This window comes from Acipenser ruthenus, chromosome 27, assembly GCF_902713425.1.
Source record: "Acipenser ruthenus chromosome 27, fAciRut3.2 maternal haplotype, whole genome shotgun sequence".
Lineage (NCBI taxonomy): Eukaryota > Metazoa > Chordata > Actinopteri > Acipenseriformes > Acipenseridae > Acipenser > Acipenser ruthenus.
The window spans coordinates 5911946-5928593 of record NC_081215.1 but is presented as its reverse complement, the minus strand read 5'-3'; the positions used below and the strand labels follow the sequence as shown (position 1 = coordinate 5928593).

At 39.3% G+C, this 16648-nt stretch overlaps 1 protein-coding gene across 6 annotated transcripts in view; it reads left to right on the top strand.

Moving 5' to 3' along the window:
• The window catches only part of LOC117432285 (ephrin type-B receptor 2-like), a 116022-nt gene extending 109152 nt beyond the window's left edge, over positions 1-6870 (top strand). For all 6 annotated transcript variants that reach the window (XM_059002157.1, XM_059002156.1, XM_059002155.1 and 3 more), the window contains 5 exons: positions 758-973; positions 1315-1464; positions 2825-3018; positions 5853-6008; positions 6372-6870. In XM_059002157.1, coding sequence (XP_058858140.1) covers positions 758-973; positions 1315-1464; positions 2825-3018; positions 5853-6008; positions 6372-6480 — 825 coding nt within the window. In that variant the 3' untranslated portion in view covers positions 6481-6870. The remainder of the gene's footprint in view (positions 1-757; positions 974-1314; positions 1465-2824; positions 3019-5852; positions 6009-6371) is intronic.
• The last annotated feature ends 9778 nt before the right edge of the window (positions 6871-16648 follow it).

The following is a 16648-nucleotide window of genomic DNA, read 5'->3' as shown; positions in this document are numbered from 1 at the left end:
GAAGAGTAAGAAAGCATGGGTGCCCGGTGCCGTGAGATTTCGTGTGCCTATTATTATGCAGTAATTGTCTTAAAAATAGGAAAATGTATTGCTATGGATTGTGGTTTCCTTTACCGTTTTTCTTGACTAAGACACAGTTTTCAGTTGAATTTGAAAATGAATCAAACAGATCAAAGGATGGCGTAAAAGAAACGTTGTAAACATGGATGCAAAACACTTGGCACCTTTGTGGTCGCACCAAGAAAGAGTCACTCAAGTAGGTGACTCTGCCTCAGGACTGCTGAAGTTAAATGCATATCATCTCTTCTCCAGGTTTTTTTTTAATTTATAGCCCGCTCTGTCGAATGCACGCAGGGCCTGGTTTTCTACAGCTGCTCTCACAGCTGCATTGACGCTGCCAGCTGTGCCTGATGTGAACACGCAGCATATCCACACTCTCAAAGGAACAGTTGGTCAAGAAAATATTTGGACAGCTCAACAATTTTTCTTTGGGGCTTAATGAACAGAGCCTGATTAATACCAAATATACCATATAGCCGATTAATGTTGATAAGACCAGCGTTTCGACTTCCCCTGTGTAATGTACTGATTAAGTATGTTGTAACACCGATGAAGGCATAACGCCCTAATAAGCAGACACCAAGGAGTTTTATTGTACTGTACAATTGAAAATGATTGTCAGACGCTGCAGCATCAATGCTTACTCCAGTGCGATCCAGGCTTAAGTCTCACCAGAATTGTTCTTGATGTGTTGCAGCAAAATGACGGTCAATTCACAGTGATTCAGCTAGTGGGAATGCTGCGCGGCATCGCGGCTGGGATGAAGTACCTCTCGGACATGAACTACGTGCACCGTGACCTGGCCGCCCGCAACATCCTGGTCAACAGCAACCTGGTGTGCAAGGTGTCCGACTTCGGACTGTCACGCTTCCTGGAAGATGATACCTCCGACCCCACCTACACTAGCGCCCTGGTAAAAGCCTAACCCCTAAACTTTACATTGATATATATATATATATATATATATAAAGGTTTAATCATGATGCTGTGAACAATCAATTGATTGATCAATAATATCATAATCATATTTTTAATATGAGTGCTATATGATGTGGAATATGACTTGTAAATACTTTTCTATTGCTTTTAGATCAATTCTCACCTGCTGATTAAGGCTGCACCTTGATTTCCCAACCCAAACAAATCATGTGACATTGTGACCTTTCAACCCTCTTTACCCCATCTGCTCTGTGCTATAAAGCAGAAGCCCAGTTTATCTGAATGTATGAAACGCTGTTTCTCTCTTGCGTGTAGGGCGGTAAGATCCCCATCCGATGGACCGCCCCTGAAGCCATCCAGTACAGGAAGTTCACCTCAGCCAGTGACGTCTGGAGCTACGGCATTGTCATGTGGGAAGTGATGTCCTATGGGGAGAGGCCGTACTGGGACATGACCAATCAGGATGTATGTATTTCTGCCCTGAGGCATGGCTCTGTGTGCTTGTTTGTGTGCGTCGCTGTGTGTATACTTGTGTCCTCTTAATACTTTCTGCACAGGAAGTGACTCTAGAGTGTGAATTATCAGTGAAAACAAAATCTGGAATTGAATTTAAAATAATGAGCAACACATTTTCTGTAAGCCTTGGTTAATTCCCCTTTAGGATCCAAAGAACATACATAAACACATTTTTAAAATCAGAACCAATTTATTATTTGAGTTTCCTTACCATTGGAATCCACCTATAATGAGTCTTAAAACTCATTTTTTTATTCATGAAGGTACCTATTGAAAAGGTTAAGAATATGCAGCCAGAGGTCTTGCCATGCTAACTATAACTCAGTCTCTATGGGGGTTTGGAAGAAGGGGTCTGCTCTCAAACGCCTCATCTCCTAGTATTCATAGTCTCTGGACTCTCAATTAAAAGTTAACCTTTTCATTACCCTGTCGACCATGTACCTCCCATCCAATTAAAAATAACATTTAAATCAGGCAAGGGGCACTATAAATATTGAATAACCTGTCAGTTTAAGATTTCTCTTTATCTGGAATCAGAGAGCTAGGCTCGACACCACAGCAGATCCTAATTGTATCTTATTACCAAGGTTTCTTTTTTTTTAAGTGTATATTCTTATTGAGTGTTTAACTCTTTCAATACTAAAGACCTCTGAACAGAAAAATATCTCAGAATGGGGGTGCTAGTGCAAAAAAAAAAAACTCACAACAGATTTTGTTGTCTCCTTTTTTCCATACACTGTATGCATTTAATACATTATACAGCAGAACCCCAAGGTTACAAAAACATGGGAAATGGAGGATGTTCATAATGCTTGGAACTCTGAAACGTGTATTTTTTTCAATGATTTAATGTACCGTAAAAAATAGTGTATAAGTCGCACCAGTGTATAAGGCACCCCTCCATTTTTGAGAATCTCCTAAAAATACCTAGAAAATAGACTTATACAAATGTTTTTACATGTCCCCTCTTGATAAAAGCTCTACATCTTTAAAGCTTTAACTGGTAAAATACACAGCCTGACTTTTACAGCAGCCAGGAGCCTCGTTTCTGGTTTATAGTGGTGTGCTGGTAGACAGTTCCTGAGTGTAACTTTGATGTTCTGCTGTAGTACTTAGTGCTGAAAGAGTTACCAAACTTTGTTTGGAATAGTCTCAATGTTATACTCAATTCAGCATATCAATGTTGAAAAATCATGACCAATTATTTTGTACACGTGCAACACAAGACTACTCACCATCAATAACCTTGGACAAACCATGCCTGTAGGGCCTGCGCTGCAGTAACTCTGCCTCTCTGTCTGCCCTGCAGGTGATCAATGCAATCGAGCAGGACTACAGGCTGCCCCCCCCCATGGACTGCCCTAGCGCCCTGCACCAGCTCATGCTGGACTGCTGGCAGAAGGATCGAAACAACCGGCCCAAGTTCAGCCAGATCGTCAACACACTGGACAAGATGATCCGCAACCCCAACAGCCTCAAGGCCATGACCCCTCTCTCCTCAGGGTAAGAGCATGGGACACTGCGGATCTGAGAGACACAACATTCATTACAGTACCGTATAGGAAACCAAGTGCAGTATTGGAGAACTGCGAGCCAGAAAATTGAGTACAGTAGAGTGAACTTAGTACTGGGGATCTGAGAGCCAGCTTATTCAATACACTACTGTATAGATAACGATGTACTTTACTGGGGGTCTGAGAGCCAGCCCTGTAGCGTATCAAGAGCCAGCGCATTCAGTACAGTATAGTACGGAGAACTCGATACTGACCTGAGAGAATTCAGTACAGAGAATTATAGAGAATACAGTAGAATACTAATTCAATATAGAAAATGATTGGGTAGGAAGTTGCTATGCAGCACCAAAAGAAGGTGTTTTTTGCCATTATGCTATACAAGTAAATGTTAGAAATAGGGTGAATATCAAATAAGAAAAAATCTGCCCAAAATCTTCTTGCCTCATTAGCAGATGGTGGGGTTTACAAATGCTGATCTGAATACAGTACTGCCGTCACTGACATTTTTAAAAGTGGACTTTTAACAGCCTGTACAAGTCTTTTTAGTTTATTTTAAAAGTCAAATTTAAAGTTTGTACCTTCTTTAATACTGAAACGGAGACAATATGAATGACCCAATGGTTTTTAAACTGTTATTTGCCAATAGTGTAAGATGTTGGTAAGATATACAGTGATACAACTCTCAAAAACAGAAAAAATATGATAATAGCAGGAATAGCTAACTTTCAAAGAGGTCTCGTCAGCCAGCCAGCTCTCATAAGTGTTAAACAGTGGATCTCAGCGGGCTGTTGACATCCCAGGCCCTGCCATTCTTCAGTCACAGTGCAAGTCTACTGGAAGCCTGCTGGTGAGGATGAGAAGCTGTCTGCAGCTGAACTGAGTGGCAGACAAGCACTCAAACCCTGATCATCAAATCTACCTAAAGATAACGCACACAGGCTCATTCCTGCGTAACACATTTCTAAATAGTTGGAAACAGCAAAGCAATGGGTCCTGTTCACCAAAAGGATTGTTCTAAGGAATGGTTTTGATGGGCTATTTTGGAACAGTTGAAAAGGGTTCAAACTGAATTTCATTAATCAAAAATGGCTTTAAAAAAAACATTCCTCAAAGAAGTCCAATATGATCCCACATCACAATAATGTTAAGCTATTGAAACATCAATTATCAGAAAATGCAATGTAGTACTGGAGATCTGAGAGGGATGACCTGCATATGTGTGATTTTTGGTTTGTTAACTAAGGCTACGCATCTTTGGAAGTGATTGCATTTGATCGTAATTTACATAGACAGTTGTTCAAATTACAAGTGATTTAACATTCTGTCCATGTAGATCACACTATAGGTAACAAGCTTTCAGGGCCATCGTCTTATTTGTTTCCTTCATAGAGTACATTCAGTATTTCAGTCAAATATCTTTTATCCAAACTGATCTGGGAACTTGGAAGTCGTTTCTATAGTTAATACTAATGTGTGACAGTCTGGCTCGCAGTGGTGACGTCACGGACCAGGAAGCAGAAACCAAAACAATGAATAGGCGGGTGAAGCTGAGTGCAATAGCACTCAGCGTATTTATTAACAAACTAAATATTTAAACAAAACACAAAACAAAAAGGCGGAGGGCCAAACGAATAAACAAACAAACAAGTAAGTGTCGTGCTGGCTAATCCAGCACGTTTTGGCAATTGTTAATTACGTTTTATTCACCTCGCACTCTTTCTCTCTCCGCTCTCCCGTACTCTCCTCTACACTCAACCTCGAGTGCAGAGAGCTGCAGGTTTATATACTCTGGCCGAGGGATTAACTAGTTGTTAATTATCTTATTATCCCTCGGCCAGAGTCTGCACGCGTTTGGTAAGGATGCATGACTGTCAGCTAGTTAAATAATCAGTAGCTGATCAGCCATGCATCCTCACAGGGTTTTTAAATATAATAATAAAAGACGCGGCGCTTTTACCCGCGCCGCAAACACAAATACAAATAATAATACATAGGGGCGGGACACTCCGCCACATAATGTTACTAATTATTTTGAGAATACAATGTTTTCTCATTATTTTGAGAAAGTGACTTTGAATCAAATGAAATTCAATAGTTTGTAACAAGAGGATTGGTCAAGGTTGCCAACTGGCTCCAGAATCTATGGACACTTTAAGCCAGTTCAGGTCTTTGAACTCGCCTCTCTAACTGCAAATTAATTGATTTTATTGAACATGTAACGTGAGTGTAAATTGCAAGCGCTGTCACTAAAGGAATGGAATTGTTTTGCTAACTATTACTAAAAGCACACACCTGTCTGGGGACGGGAATCACTTCCTGTGAGGATAGTTTCCATCAATCAGACCTATACAGCTTGCTGATTTGCTGTATCTGTCTGATTGGGGCGGGACTGTGCAAAGCAGAAAGAAGCATTACATTAATATAAACTTCACCCCAAGGTTAAACAAGAAAGAATGAGGGTGAGTGCATAATTCTCTAGAACGACGGAATTGCACTATTTTGATACATATTGTTTACCATATAACATTTCAAGCAATATGATTTTAATACATGTTATGATGCTCTCCGGATAGAATTGCCACCGCAATTAAACAACTGAACACATTTATTGAAGCCGCTCACGCAATTCACACCCACTTGTTGATTTAACATCAATTCATTTGAGGTTAAAGAGGCGAGTTAAAAAACCTGACCTGCCTTAGTGTTTGTAAATTATGGAGACCAGCTGGCAACCCTGGGGTTGGTTCACTTTGGCACATAGGGATGTACATGGTTATTGTTCTGAGCCCCGCTGGGCTGACGTCTGTGTTGTTTGCTGTGCAGGGTCCATCTCCCTCTGCTGGACCGCAGCGTCCCAGACTTCTCCAGCTTCAACACCGTGGATGAGTGGCTGGATGCCATCAAGATGGGCCAGTACAAACAGAACTTCACCAGCGCTGAGTTCACCAGCTTCGACGTGGTGTCACAAATGACCATGGAGTAAGTGCCAGTCTTTTATAATACCTGTATCTAAGGAAATGCTTATTTTAAGAAAAACTGAGGATGGCATTAGCTGAACCATTTGTCTACTTAAATGAATGAGTTTGAGTGTTTGAAGGTATTTAAACAAAACAAAAACATTTTACAACTTTATAGTTTCCATTTCATAATTACTTTTTCAAATAAAAATATAGCAGATCAAATTGGCAACTTAAAAACCATCACTATGACTAGACTTTTTGAAATGTAGTCAGTGAAAGGTATATCCTCTATAAATACCTAAGTTATTTTTAAAGGACTTTTTGGAGTACACTGCACTTCAGAGGTGGCTTATCTGTGTTTCTGTTCGCTGGTTTTCCACAGCGATATTATGCGAGTGGGGGTGACGCTCGCAGGCCACCAGAAGAAGATCTTAAACAGCGTGCAGATGATGCGAGCTCAGATGAACCAAATCCAGTCGGTTGAGGTTTGACGCTGGAAAGGAGAACTGGACGCTGGAAAGGAGAACCGAACCCTGAGCTTGGTCTTCCTGGGAGACTCTCTCTCTCTCTCTCTCTCCCTCTCCCTCTCCCTCTCTCTCTCTCTCTCTCTCTCTCTCTCTCTCTCTCTCTCTCCCCTATCCCCATCCCTCCCTCATCTGAGACACAACAGAGCCCGATTTTCCTTGACTACCAGCACAGAGCTTGAGGAAGACAAAAGCTGAGTCTTTTACTATGAACTTCCGCAGATTGAGTTTTTTTTTGTTGTTGTTGTTTTGGATTTTTAAAGAAAAGAATAATAATAATAATGAGAAACATAAGGAAATATATATATATATATAGAGATTATATATATATATATATATATATATAAATAAATAAAACTGAGAAAATGCTTCCCTTTAAAAGGGCTTTGAAGATGAAAATGGGAAAGTTGAGATGCCCCCACATCCTGTTTCTCCAAACATTGTTTAGTCTTAAAAGCAATGCTCCGAAAGGATGAAGACAGCGTTTCCTACTTCTGAAAATGGCGATTGAGCCCACTGCTGAGCCAGTTTTGAACTGATTTTTGTAAGTGCTCAAGCATTCCTGGTATCAATGGAAAACGGTCTGTGGAGGCTTCAATCCATCAAATGGATCTCTCGCATTTCTTGTTGGAAGAAATTGCCAGTTGAAACACAAAAAAGTGTTAAGATACTTTAAAAAAAGAAGAAAAAAAGAAACAAGGACTTTTTTTTATTTTCCTCGTATTAAAATAGTCTCTTTGCCTGTGTGGATACTGTGATGTTTCTTTTTTTGTTTCTCTATTTGCATCATTTAATCTTTTTCAATTGGAACTGTGTTTATTTTTGTTTTTTTCGAAGTACATCACAGCCTGCCAAATGGAACTTCCCTATGCACCTCCGATGATGTCATCCTTCTGTACATATCAGATGCACTCATCATGTTGTGGTGTCATCGCTTGAGTCCCGTCAACCTTGCCAGACCCCAGTTTTGTCAGATTCTGAAATGGACGAACTAATTTGAAAGAGATAAAAGTGTTTTGTTTGCTTCTTCTTTGGGGGAGGGGGGGCAAGCAGGGGTAGACTACTCTTCATTATTGTTGTTGATAGTTTTAGTTTACATCATACAGATTCAGTAATGCTTATGCCATCATTCTCCACAAAGACTTATATAAAGAAAAATGTTTTGGGTGTACTTTTCCTATATTGTTTACATAGAGGGACCCTGAGTGCACATTTTTGGTCTTCACTCTATATAGAAATGATTCCCTTATTTTGTACCTTGCTGTTCTGGTACTTGGCCTAATGTGACCTACACAAAATGGCCGCTCCTTCAGCCAGGGAGCTAGAGTTTGTGAGCATGCTGAGTTAGGAGTGATTTCACTGGGAGCTTCAAGACACTTTACAGAACACTGTGTTGATGTGTTTTTTTTCTGATTATTATTTGTTTTTGAGGTAACTTTACCTGTTTTTTTTTTTTTTAAAAAAGAGATGTTTTTATATTGAAGTATTTAGGATTTTTAATACCACATATAATGACAGAAATGTAATTTTGACTGGACTAGAGTAGATAATTTTTTTTTCAGGTTGGGCAGACTTTGCAGAATTGATGGTAGAATAAATTTATATGCTGTAATTATTATTATATGAATAAGTTTTAGGGAGCACAGATGTTTAGCGCACCTTTCCTTACAGGAGGGTGGAGGGGTGTATTAATTTAAGATAGTCGGGGTGCTTCAACGTAGAGAGCTATGCAGGGGGAGGTTCAAGATTTCTGTCATCTCCAGCACAGGAATGCAGTCCCATAGAAAAAAAAACATGACAACATTAAGGCATTATGTAGGAACATATATATTCACAGTGTATGTCAATTCATAAAATCATACCCTGCAAGTGTTTGGCTGCGGTGAATTCTTATGATTTTATAGGAGTCATACTAGCCATGTTTGTTATGTTCAAATAGGTTTATTTAGGAAATAATACAATTTCTTTCATGTGCAAAATAATAATAATAAAAAAAAACCCTAGGAAGATTTATGTATGATAATTATGTTTATATAACAAGTATGAAAAAGAAAGTAAGTTAAAAGCTAAGTTAAACAGCTGAATTCTGAGAGTTATGTTCCTTAGATCAAGCTCTGCATCTGCTCAATGGCGTCATTCTGCTGTTGGATTTGAAGGCATTCATGATTCCAAAATGAGATGCGGTTAAAAAAGAAATTAAATCATTAATGTTGAATATAATTTATTAAACGCTCATATCTGTTAATATATATATATATATATATATATATATATATATATATATATATATATATTTAAACTACTACAAATGAAAGGATATATGCATATGTTCTTGTAAAATCTTATGTATGTTCATATGTATTTTTCCTATGGGCTGTTCGTTAGCAGACTCTTTCCAGTTGATGTAGGTAATACAAACACTGTACTGGTAAATTGTGAAATGGAGACACACATTTTGACAATTGGCTTCATGCTGGCACAAACCGACTGGGAACAACAACATTGTTGCAAATGTTACTATAACTAAATAGATGGAAATATTACACACACAAAATAAGTACACATACATAACATGGAAAAAGGAGTACCTATTGGCACTGTGTTTTATTTGATAATGCGGTCTAATTTGGGAGTTTTGACTTTAATTGGGGGTGGTCTGTTATTATTACTACTTCATAGTTTGATCTTCTGTACAAAGGTTTTCTCAAATCCAGCTGCCCAATAGCGCCCCCCTGCTGGCAGTGATGGGACTGGAGCAGCTGCAGCCTCAAGCCAGTTTATGGCTTTACCTAAATTTGTATGGCATATCTGGAAGTCCTGTTTCCTTATACATCCTAGAGTTGGGCAGCTATTATCTGTATGAAAGAGGAAGGATGATTACCAGATCACAAAGCATGACACATGGTCATCAGTTGTTACAAGCAAGGGTGAATGGGCTGGATCATAGGGCTTCAGAAGCAGCATCAAGTCTTAAGGGATCTACTTGTGCTTCCAATGGTAGGGATTTTTCTGCTCTTCCAAGGCCCAGCCTAGATTTGTGGGAAATCTATCCCTAATACTTCCCATTCTAAAATCAAGGTGTCTTGTCAGTTTATTTATAGGCAGCTTAAAAGTTATGCTCATCAAATTGAAGTAGGTTTCTATTTCGTCTATGGATACCCATTACTGCTCAGGCACAAGGATCTTCCAGATCTCCACCACCAACCATGTCCGTCCCCATTCCTGTCCGTCCGCCTGTCCGTCCAGTTTTCTAGGTCTAAGGGAGAATGGGGCTAGTTTGCACTTAGGGTTTTGCAGCCTAGTTATTTTTTGTGCTGCAAAAACAAAATCGTTGAATTCTTAAATCTTTTTAGTGAAAATCAAAGGACCTTGTAACCCCAAAAAGTCCACCCCTTACTCGGTTTTAATCTCATGATTCCCATCGAAATCATCTCCAACAAAATGCCTCTATAAGGTATAATGTTGTTTATCAAACTGAGCACCATCTCACCTACCTGAGCTGGCCTCAAGACAGCAGCCTAATAAAGACCCAGAGAAAAGCTGGTCATGTTTCTACTCATTAAATAAATATTAAATTCATTAAATCTATTATGCCACCGTTCCGTTTGCCACTGGGAGTTGAAAGTGATCTGAAATTTGCGCCATTAATTTCCATCGGCAGTGGACCTGTTTGAAATGGGACTCTGTCAGTCCTAGTTGGTGTCTACAACTTGACCTTCAGATACAGCTAGCAACCTAATTAGTATTCACTGCTAAGGATGCTTTTAATCCTCAAATTGAATGGAAATATTGGAGGCAGGTGAAGATCTTTAAAAAAAAAAGGAATTAAACACAAACATAAAAGCAATTTTTGACCTTTGTGTACGTTCAGTTATATAATGCACAGGGAATATAATGCACAGCAGTAGGAAGCCCCAGTTTGATACTGGAATCAGTTAAGGTTGAGTTTGGCAGACTGTTTTCATGGTACAGTTGGGAAAGGGGTTTGCTTCCTTGTTGACAATGACTGCTACTGGTTTATCCTGGTCAGGGTTGCTGGTAATTTGGCTAGTTTGCTGGTTTTCAACCAGTCATGCTGGTTCAACAGATTGCATTCCTGGTTGACAAGCTGGTTAAGAATAGAACAATTTAAATTACCTTTAAAAAGTGTATTTTACACTCTTAAATGAATATAATTGCTGCAAACCTGGGCAAATGTTTTACATACCAACTGGGTATCTGGTAGGGAACTAGAAAGCCTGTGTTCCAATTCTCAACCCCAAGAAGGGTTGTCATTTTATACTTCAGTTGCTTTGTTATTTAATTTTCTACCCAGCCAAGCTGGTTATATACATGGTAAGAATAAACAGATTTTTATTATTTTAATTTCTGTAAATACAGCAAACAGTAACTGTGTTTGTGATTTCGGTACTATAAAAAAAAAATGTAGATTTCTCCATGGTTAAGAAAATATGCAAAAATCCAAATTTTGCAGCTACTGTCTATGAAGAATCAAGGTTAAACAATAATTCACGTGGACAAACATTTCAGTGAATGCCTTCACATGTGTTGTGAGTTTTGTTGAGTATTTCCTTCAAATAACTGTAACAGGGTTTATGATGTACATATTTGTTAGTGTAAAGAAACCATTAAAGGTTTTTAATTAAACTGATGAAGGCAGTATAGTCTCTTATAGTTTTACCTTATGATTAGGAGTAACAGAGTATATAGAAATAACAACACAAACACACAATCTCTGGTTTACCTGGATATCATATGCATTAAAGGTTTACAAAGATGTATTTTAGATCCTTGCGAACTACAGAGAGCATATTGAAAATACAGCATCACTTTTGCATTGCATCATTCCAGCAGTATGTACATAGATACAAAAGTTATCCCAGGTTTACTTAAGTGTCTGCCTTTGAGCTACATAATTGAGGCAACTTCTCTGAACAAGCAAGTGGCTTTAATTCAAATGCTGACTGGTGTAGTACTGTGCAGTCTAGGGTCTCTTAGAGCGGTATATTCATACCCATTCGAACAGTCCTGCACATTTGGTTGTTAAAGTTCAAGTTTTATACCCTTTATTTAACTTCATTAACTCTTCCAGTGCTCCTATAATTGTGTAGTTCAAGTTTGAACTACCTTTCAAAAGAATCTGAAGGTGCAACCCTCTTTTCCACACTTTTAATTTGCCGGCCCCATTGCAATTAGAACTCCAGTAAACGGAGGGACACGTTTCAGCTTAGCCAGCACTGGAGGATTCTAATACCTGCGGACAAGAATGGAGGCGTGGGGGGATAGTGTTGGACCTTCAGAGATATTTCAAAGGAAGACGAATACGGGGGAGTGAAAAGAGTACTTATAAAGGAAACAGATTTGAATTACACTATGTTTGATGTCTTCTAGTAAATACAAAATCTATTTTCTGAAATGTGATTACGTTTTCCTCATAGCTTTTTGATTAAATGAACACTACTCTGCAGTGCCAAGTACAATGAGGGACATGCCATAACTGTGCCTGTGCTTGAGGCTCATTGCTGCTGCTGTTGTTCAATACTGCGCATCGCCAAACACTCAACACAGGCTATTAAAAAAGAAAACAAAGTTGTCCGTCTTCCCAACATCCACCTGCTCGGGTACAAAGTAAGAAAGTTCAGCAGAACCTCAGAGTTACCAACACCTTGGGAATGGAGGTTGTTCGTAAGTGTGAAATGTCCGTCACTATGAAAACTGAATTTTTGGTGGTTTTATGAAATGTGGACAACCTGCTATCTACACCCTCAATCTGAAAAATAATACAAGGATACAGCACAGTAATACAATACTCATTTTGTTATGGTTCTAAAGTCTTTAACTAAAATGTTCCTAGTAAAATTGCCTGTACTTGCTTTGAAATCTGCCTTTCTGGATACATTTGTTGGTACAGTAATTTTGCCTTCTCTGTGACCAGCATGCCACTTATAGGAGCGCCTATGTGGTTGCATTGCATTCATGGTTGAGTGATTGAGTACTTCCGGTTGAAAGTGGGGTGTACTCCAGTCTGACATTTTAGAATTCCATAAATTGCAAATGAACCTGGTCTCCAAAAGAGAACTTTACATATATAATGTAAAATGTATAGATAGAGTATATACTGTATGGTGTTCTTGAAAGGCATTTTAGGGTGTGACTCTCGATTAAAGGTAAGGCCCTTTATTTTCGTTTTTTTATGTTATCTAACTTTTCATCACTTTTGTTTTTAATCAGTTGTTTTGCTTAATATCTTTTTAATATTGGGCACATGTTTTAAACCTCTGCATAGCATTGGAACCCATTTCTTATTTAATTCTACATTTCCAATGTGTCTACTTACACTTCTCAAACATCATGGATTATTTTGGATATAAATGTAGATTCTCTGTTGTTCCAGTTGTGGGTGAAAATGAGTTAAACCTGAATTATAATTTTTGAAAGTGAAAACTGAAAATAAAAAGTTAAGTACGGGGATAGAGACAGCCCCACCTGCTGGCCTGCTGGTAAACTTGCTTCCTGAATCTCTCAGCAATTCGACTCTACAGCCCCCATCCCCACTCCCAATTCCCACACAGCACTGCCGGCCCAGACCACTGTGACTGAAACGGGACATCCTGTACTCTGTATAAATGTACATTGACTGTAACCCTGTGAATGATGTAACAATTTAATTATTTGTAATATTGTTATTGGTTTATTTTCTAAAAATGGACAGCCCAACTTGATTCTCCTCAATAAAAAAAATGAGATCTGTCAACTTTGTTTGTGCATCCTAAGTCATAGCTATCTATCTATCTATCTATCTATCTATCTATCTATCTATCTATCTATCTATCTATCTATCTATCTATCTATCTATCGAGCAATATAAAGAATACAAAGTGAAATCACTGTGGCCTCTGTAATATTTGAAAGTCACAGAACTTCTATAATGAGATCCTGTAGAATGAATGAGACTGCAGCCTGTCGACTGCCATTTTGTCTGCCTTTTGATAATCCACCTCTTTTTTTATTATTATTTATTTCTTAGCAGACGCCCTAGGGTTACCATGTGGCTCCAGATTAACCGGACGCTGTGAGACAGAACGGGATTTCAAACTTGCCCCTAAATTGAAATAAATGAATGTGTAAATGAACCATCCTTAGCTACATTTAATAAAGGTGCTTAAATACCTGCATGCGCGTCAAATAATTGTATTATACTAAGAATGAATTGCAGCCAGTCGCTATTTTTTTCTGTTTGTTAAAATTCAATCACCCATATTATTCTGCAAATACAATCGCATCATCATCTCGTTGCTCTATTGATAGATTAGCTATTCGTTCATTAAGATCTGATCAGAAGCAGCTGATCAATGTAACTTGTTTGCTGCCCCCAAGCAATTCCACCACAGCAGGATTAATCTCAGCAAAGGTGGAGCTCATTTATACGTGAATTACTGGTCTGTCTCAAAGCGTCCGGTTAATCTGAAGCCATATGGTAACCCTAACAATTACCCATTTATACAGTTGGGTTTTTACTGGAGCAATCTAGGTAAAGTACCTTGCTCAAGGGTACAGCAGCAGTGTCCCCCACCTGGGATTGAACCCACGACCCTCCGGTCAAGAGTCCAGAGCCCTAACCACTACTCCACACTGCTGCCCTATTGTGTGGCATTATGTGTCATGGGGATTGCTACAAGCTCTCCTGTAGGATATGAAAGTCTAGAAGTCTGTCTGTCAGTCAGAGTGAGTTTATTCACTCCTCATTAGAACAATGATTCAGTTATTGTTCTGTGTAGCTTCCTGCTAGATCTGATTTTTGAGTGCTTGTGAAACTCAGTTTTCCACTCAAGACGCCCCAATAAGACCCCGTGCCCCTGAGACAAGCAGATGTGTGAAGGAGTCGTGACCCTGCCGTGACCCTAGCGTGCTGTTCGTGTCTTACTTAAGGGAGAGGTCACAAGTTCAACATGAGGCGTTCAGAAAGGCCGGGCCCCCTCCCTCTCTCAATTCAGACCTCTCTTAAGATTCTAATGGAAGTGACTGTTGGCTCAGTGGGAACCTGAGGACTTGAGGTCTCAGATCCTGTCTGTGGAGGTCGGGGGTGTGGGGCTACCCAGCTGGAGGTATCATCTTTTGTACCAAATTTTAAAATATTTCAGACAGGGTGGTTGACCCCACAAAAAGCCTCCAAAATTGTTAGGCCATTTTCGAAATGAAACGATAAAGGTTTTTTTTTTGTGTGTGTGTGTGTGTGTAGTTAAAACTGCATAATAACACTCCTGTTAATGTTACCCATTGTGAGGACAAGCTCCTGAGAATGCCTGTTATTATCACACTGTGCTTAAGATCACTCACAGTTAACAGTCATACAACTGAGTTCTGCCCTACTTTTGGAAATAAAAGCCTAAGATAAGTATTATAAGTAAGATGAGTAAGGATTAGAATGTTTTAAATATAAAGTATGGTAGCAAAGTGTAGCATACTGGACACTGCAATCTGTATGTTCACTGCTTTCTTATGTTGTTATTTATTAAAAATGTGTTGTGCATGTACAGTATAATAGACTGTACATTGAAATACATTTTATAGTGCTGTTTTGGACCTCAGCACAGGCATATGTACAGCATTGCAGCAACACTTTGTTCTGTGTTTTTATGTTTATTTGACCCTGTTATTGGTGAACCCCTGATAGTCAACTTTGGTTGCTGTCATCGTTTTTTGTTTAGTCCCTTTGATGTGAAATTAAAAGGACTGGACTGTACATTAAAATATTAGTTGAAAACTTGAATTCATCATGAATCTTGTAACTACTATCCATGGGTCCTATGGACCCAGATCACTTTTAAAATGCCCACTGCTCTTCTGCTACGTGCAGCTGCTCACTGTACCCTCAAGTAGTTTCATGTCAGGTCAGTTGTATGGACCTAAATAAGAGTGTAGCATGGTCTGAATTCCTCAAAGGACTTGGAAAAGCCCTATTTCATCCCTTTATGGAGCGCAGAATGGCCAACACCTCTCAAACTCTGCAGGTGATATTCCCAAGTCCAAAAGGAAAAGGCGCTCCATTTGTCCATCATCGAAGGACCGAAAGACAAAACGTCTCCAGCGCCTCGTGCCCGTCACATGTGTCCAAATTGCAACCGAGCGATGAACCTGCTCTGAAATATTTGAATAGTGTTGTTTTCGGTTGCTAAAGTGTCATTTTTGTTAAATGGATTTAATTGAAATAAAAGATGGGTCAACACTCTATGTTGAGTTTTCCGTAAACGCATTAGAAAGTACAGTGGTAAGCTAATAAAAGTGAGGAAACTGGATTTTGAAAAACCCCACTCCACCTTGCTGTTGCTCTGTTCAGTATTGGGTATACACTGGGGGAGGGGGGAGTGCTATACAGCTTGCATGCTGTCGAGTTGAGAAGATACTGCTTTTTTTCCTTGCCTCCTAATCGACATCGATTTATTGACATGAAACTCCACAGTATAGTCCTTAGTGCATGTGTGTTCAGCAGACATCAGAGACGCTGTCGCCAATTAAACGCCAATCAACTGTGTGTCTGCTTTCAGCTCACATGTTTGTGTTGCTAATGGGAGTCTGACACATTGCTGTTTGTCTCCTTTAACTGCTTTCTACAGTTTGTTTAACTGGATGAGCTGTCCCTAGAGATACTCCCTCCCTGGCTTTAAGATCCACACGTGGCAACCGAGAGTTGAAATGATTAGAAGCACAAATTTATTAAAATGCAACAGCCCCTCCCTTCTTAGATCTAATGCTTGACAGCATCATACCGATACAGTACCTTGGCTACTTTTAAAACGATAACGCACCCTTCCAGAGTGGCTTCAAACAGATTCATCATCAGGATCCTCTGCCAAGCTGTCTGCATCAATTGCATGAAATTTTTATATGAATGAATGGATTAAGATTTCTTGTGACACCTTCCTCATTCCTTTCAAGTCATGTGACAATGTCAGCTCTGCTAGCCCCATCTGCTCTACATTTTTAAAGACAGATTACCCCTTTCCCACTGGCTATATGTCGAGCCGAGCCAGAACCAAACCATCAAACTCTGGCCTCCCAACACATCTGAATCGCAGGGCCAGGGGTGGGGTCAATGATTTACATTCCTTCAGTCAGTACACTCGAACCATTCAGC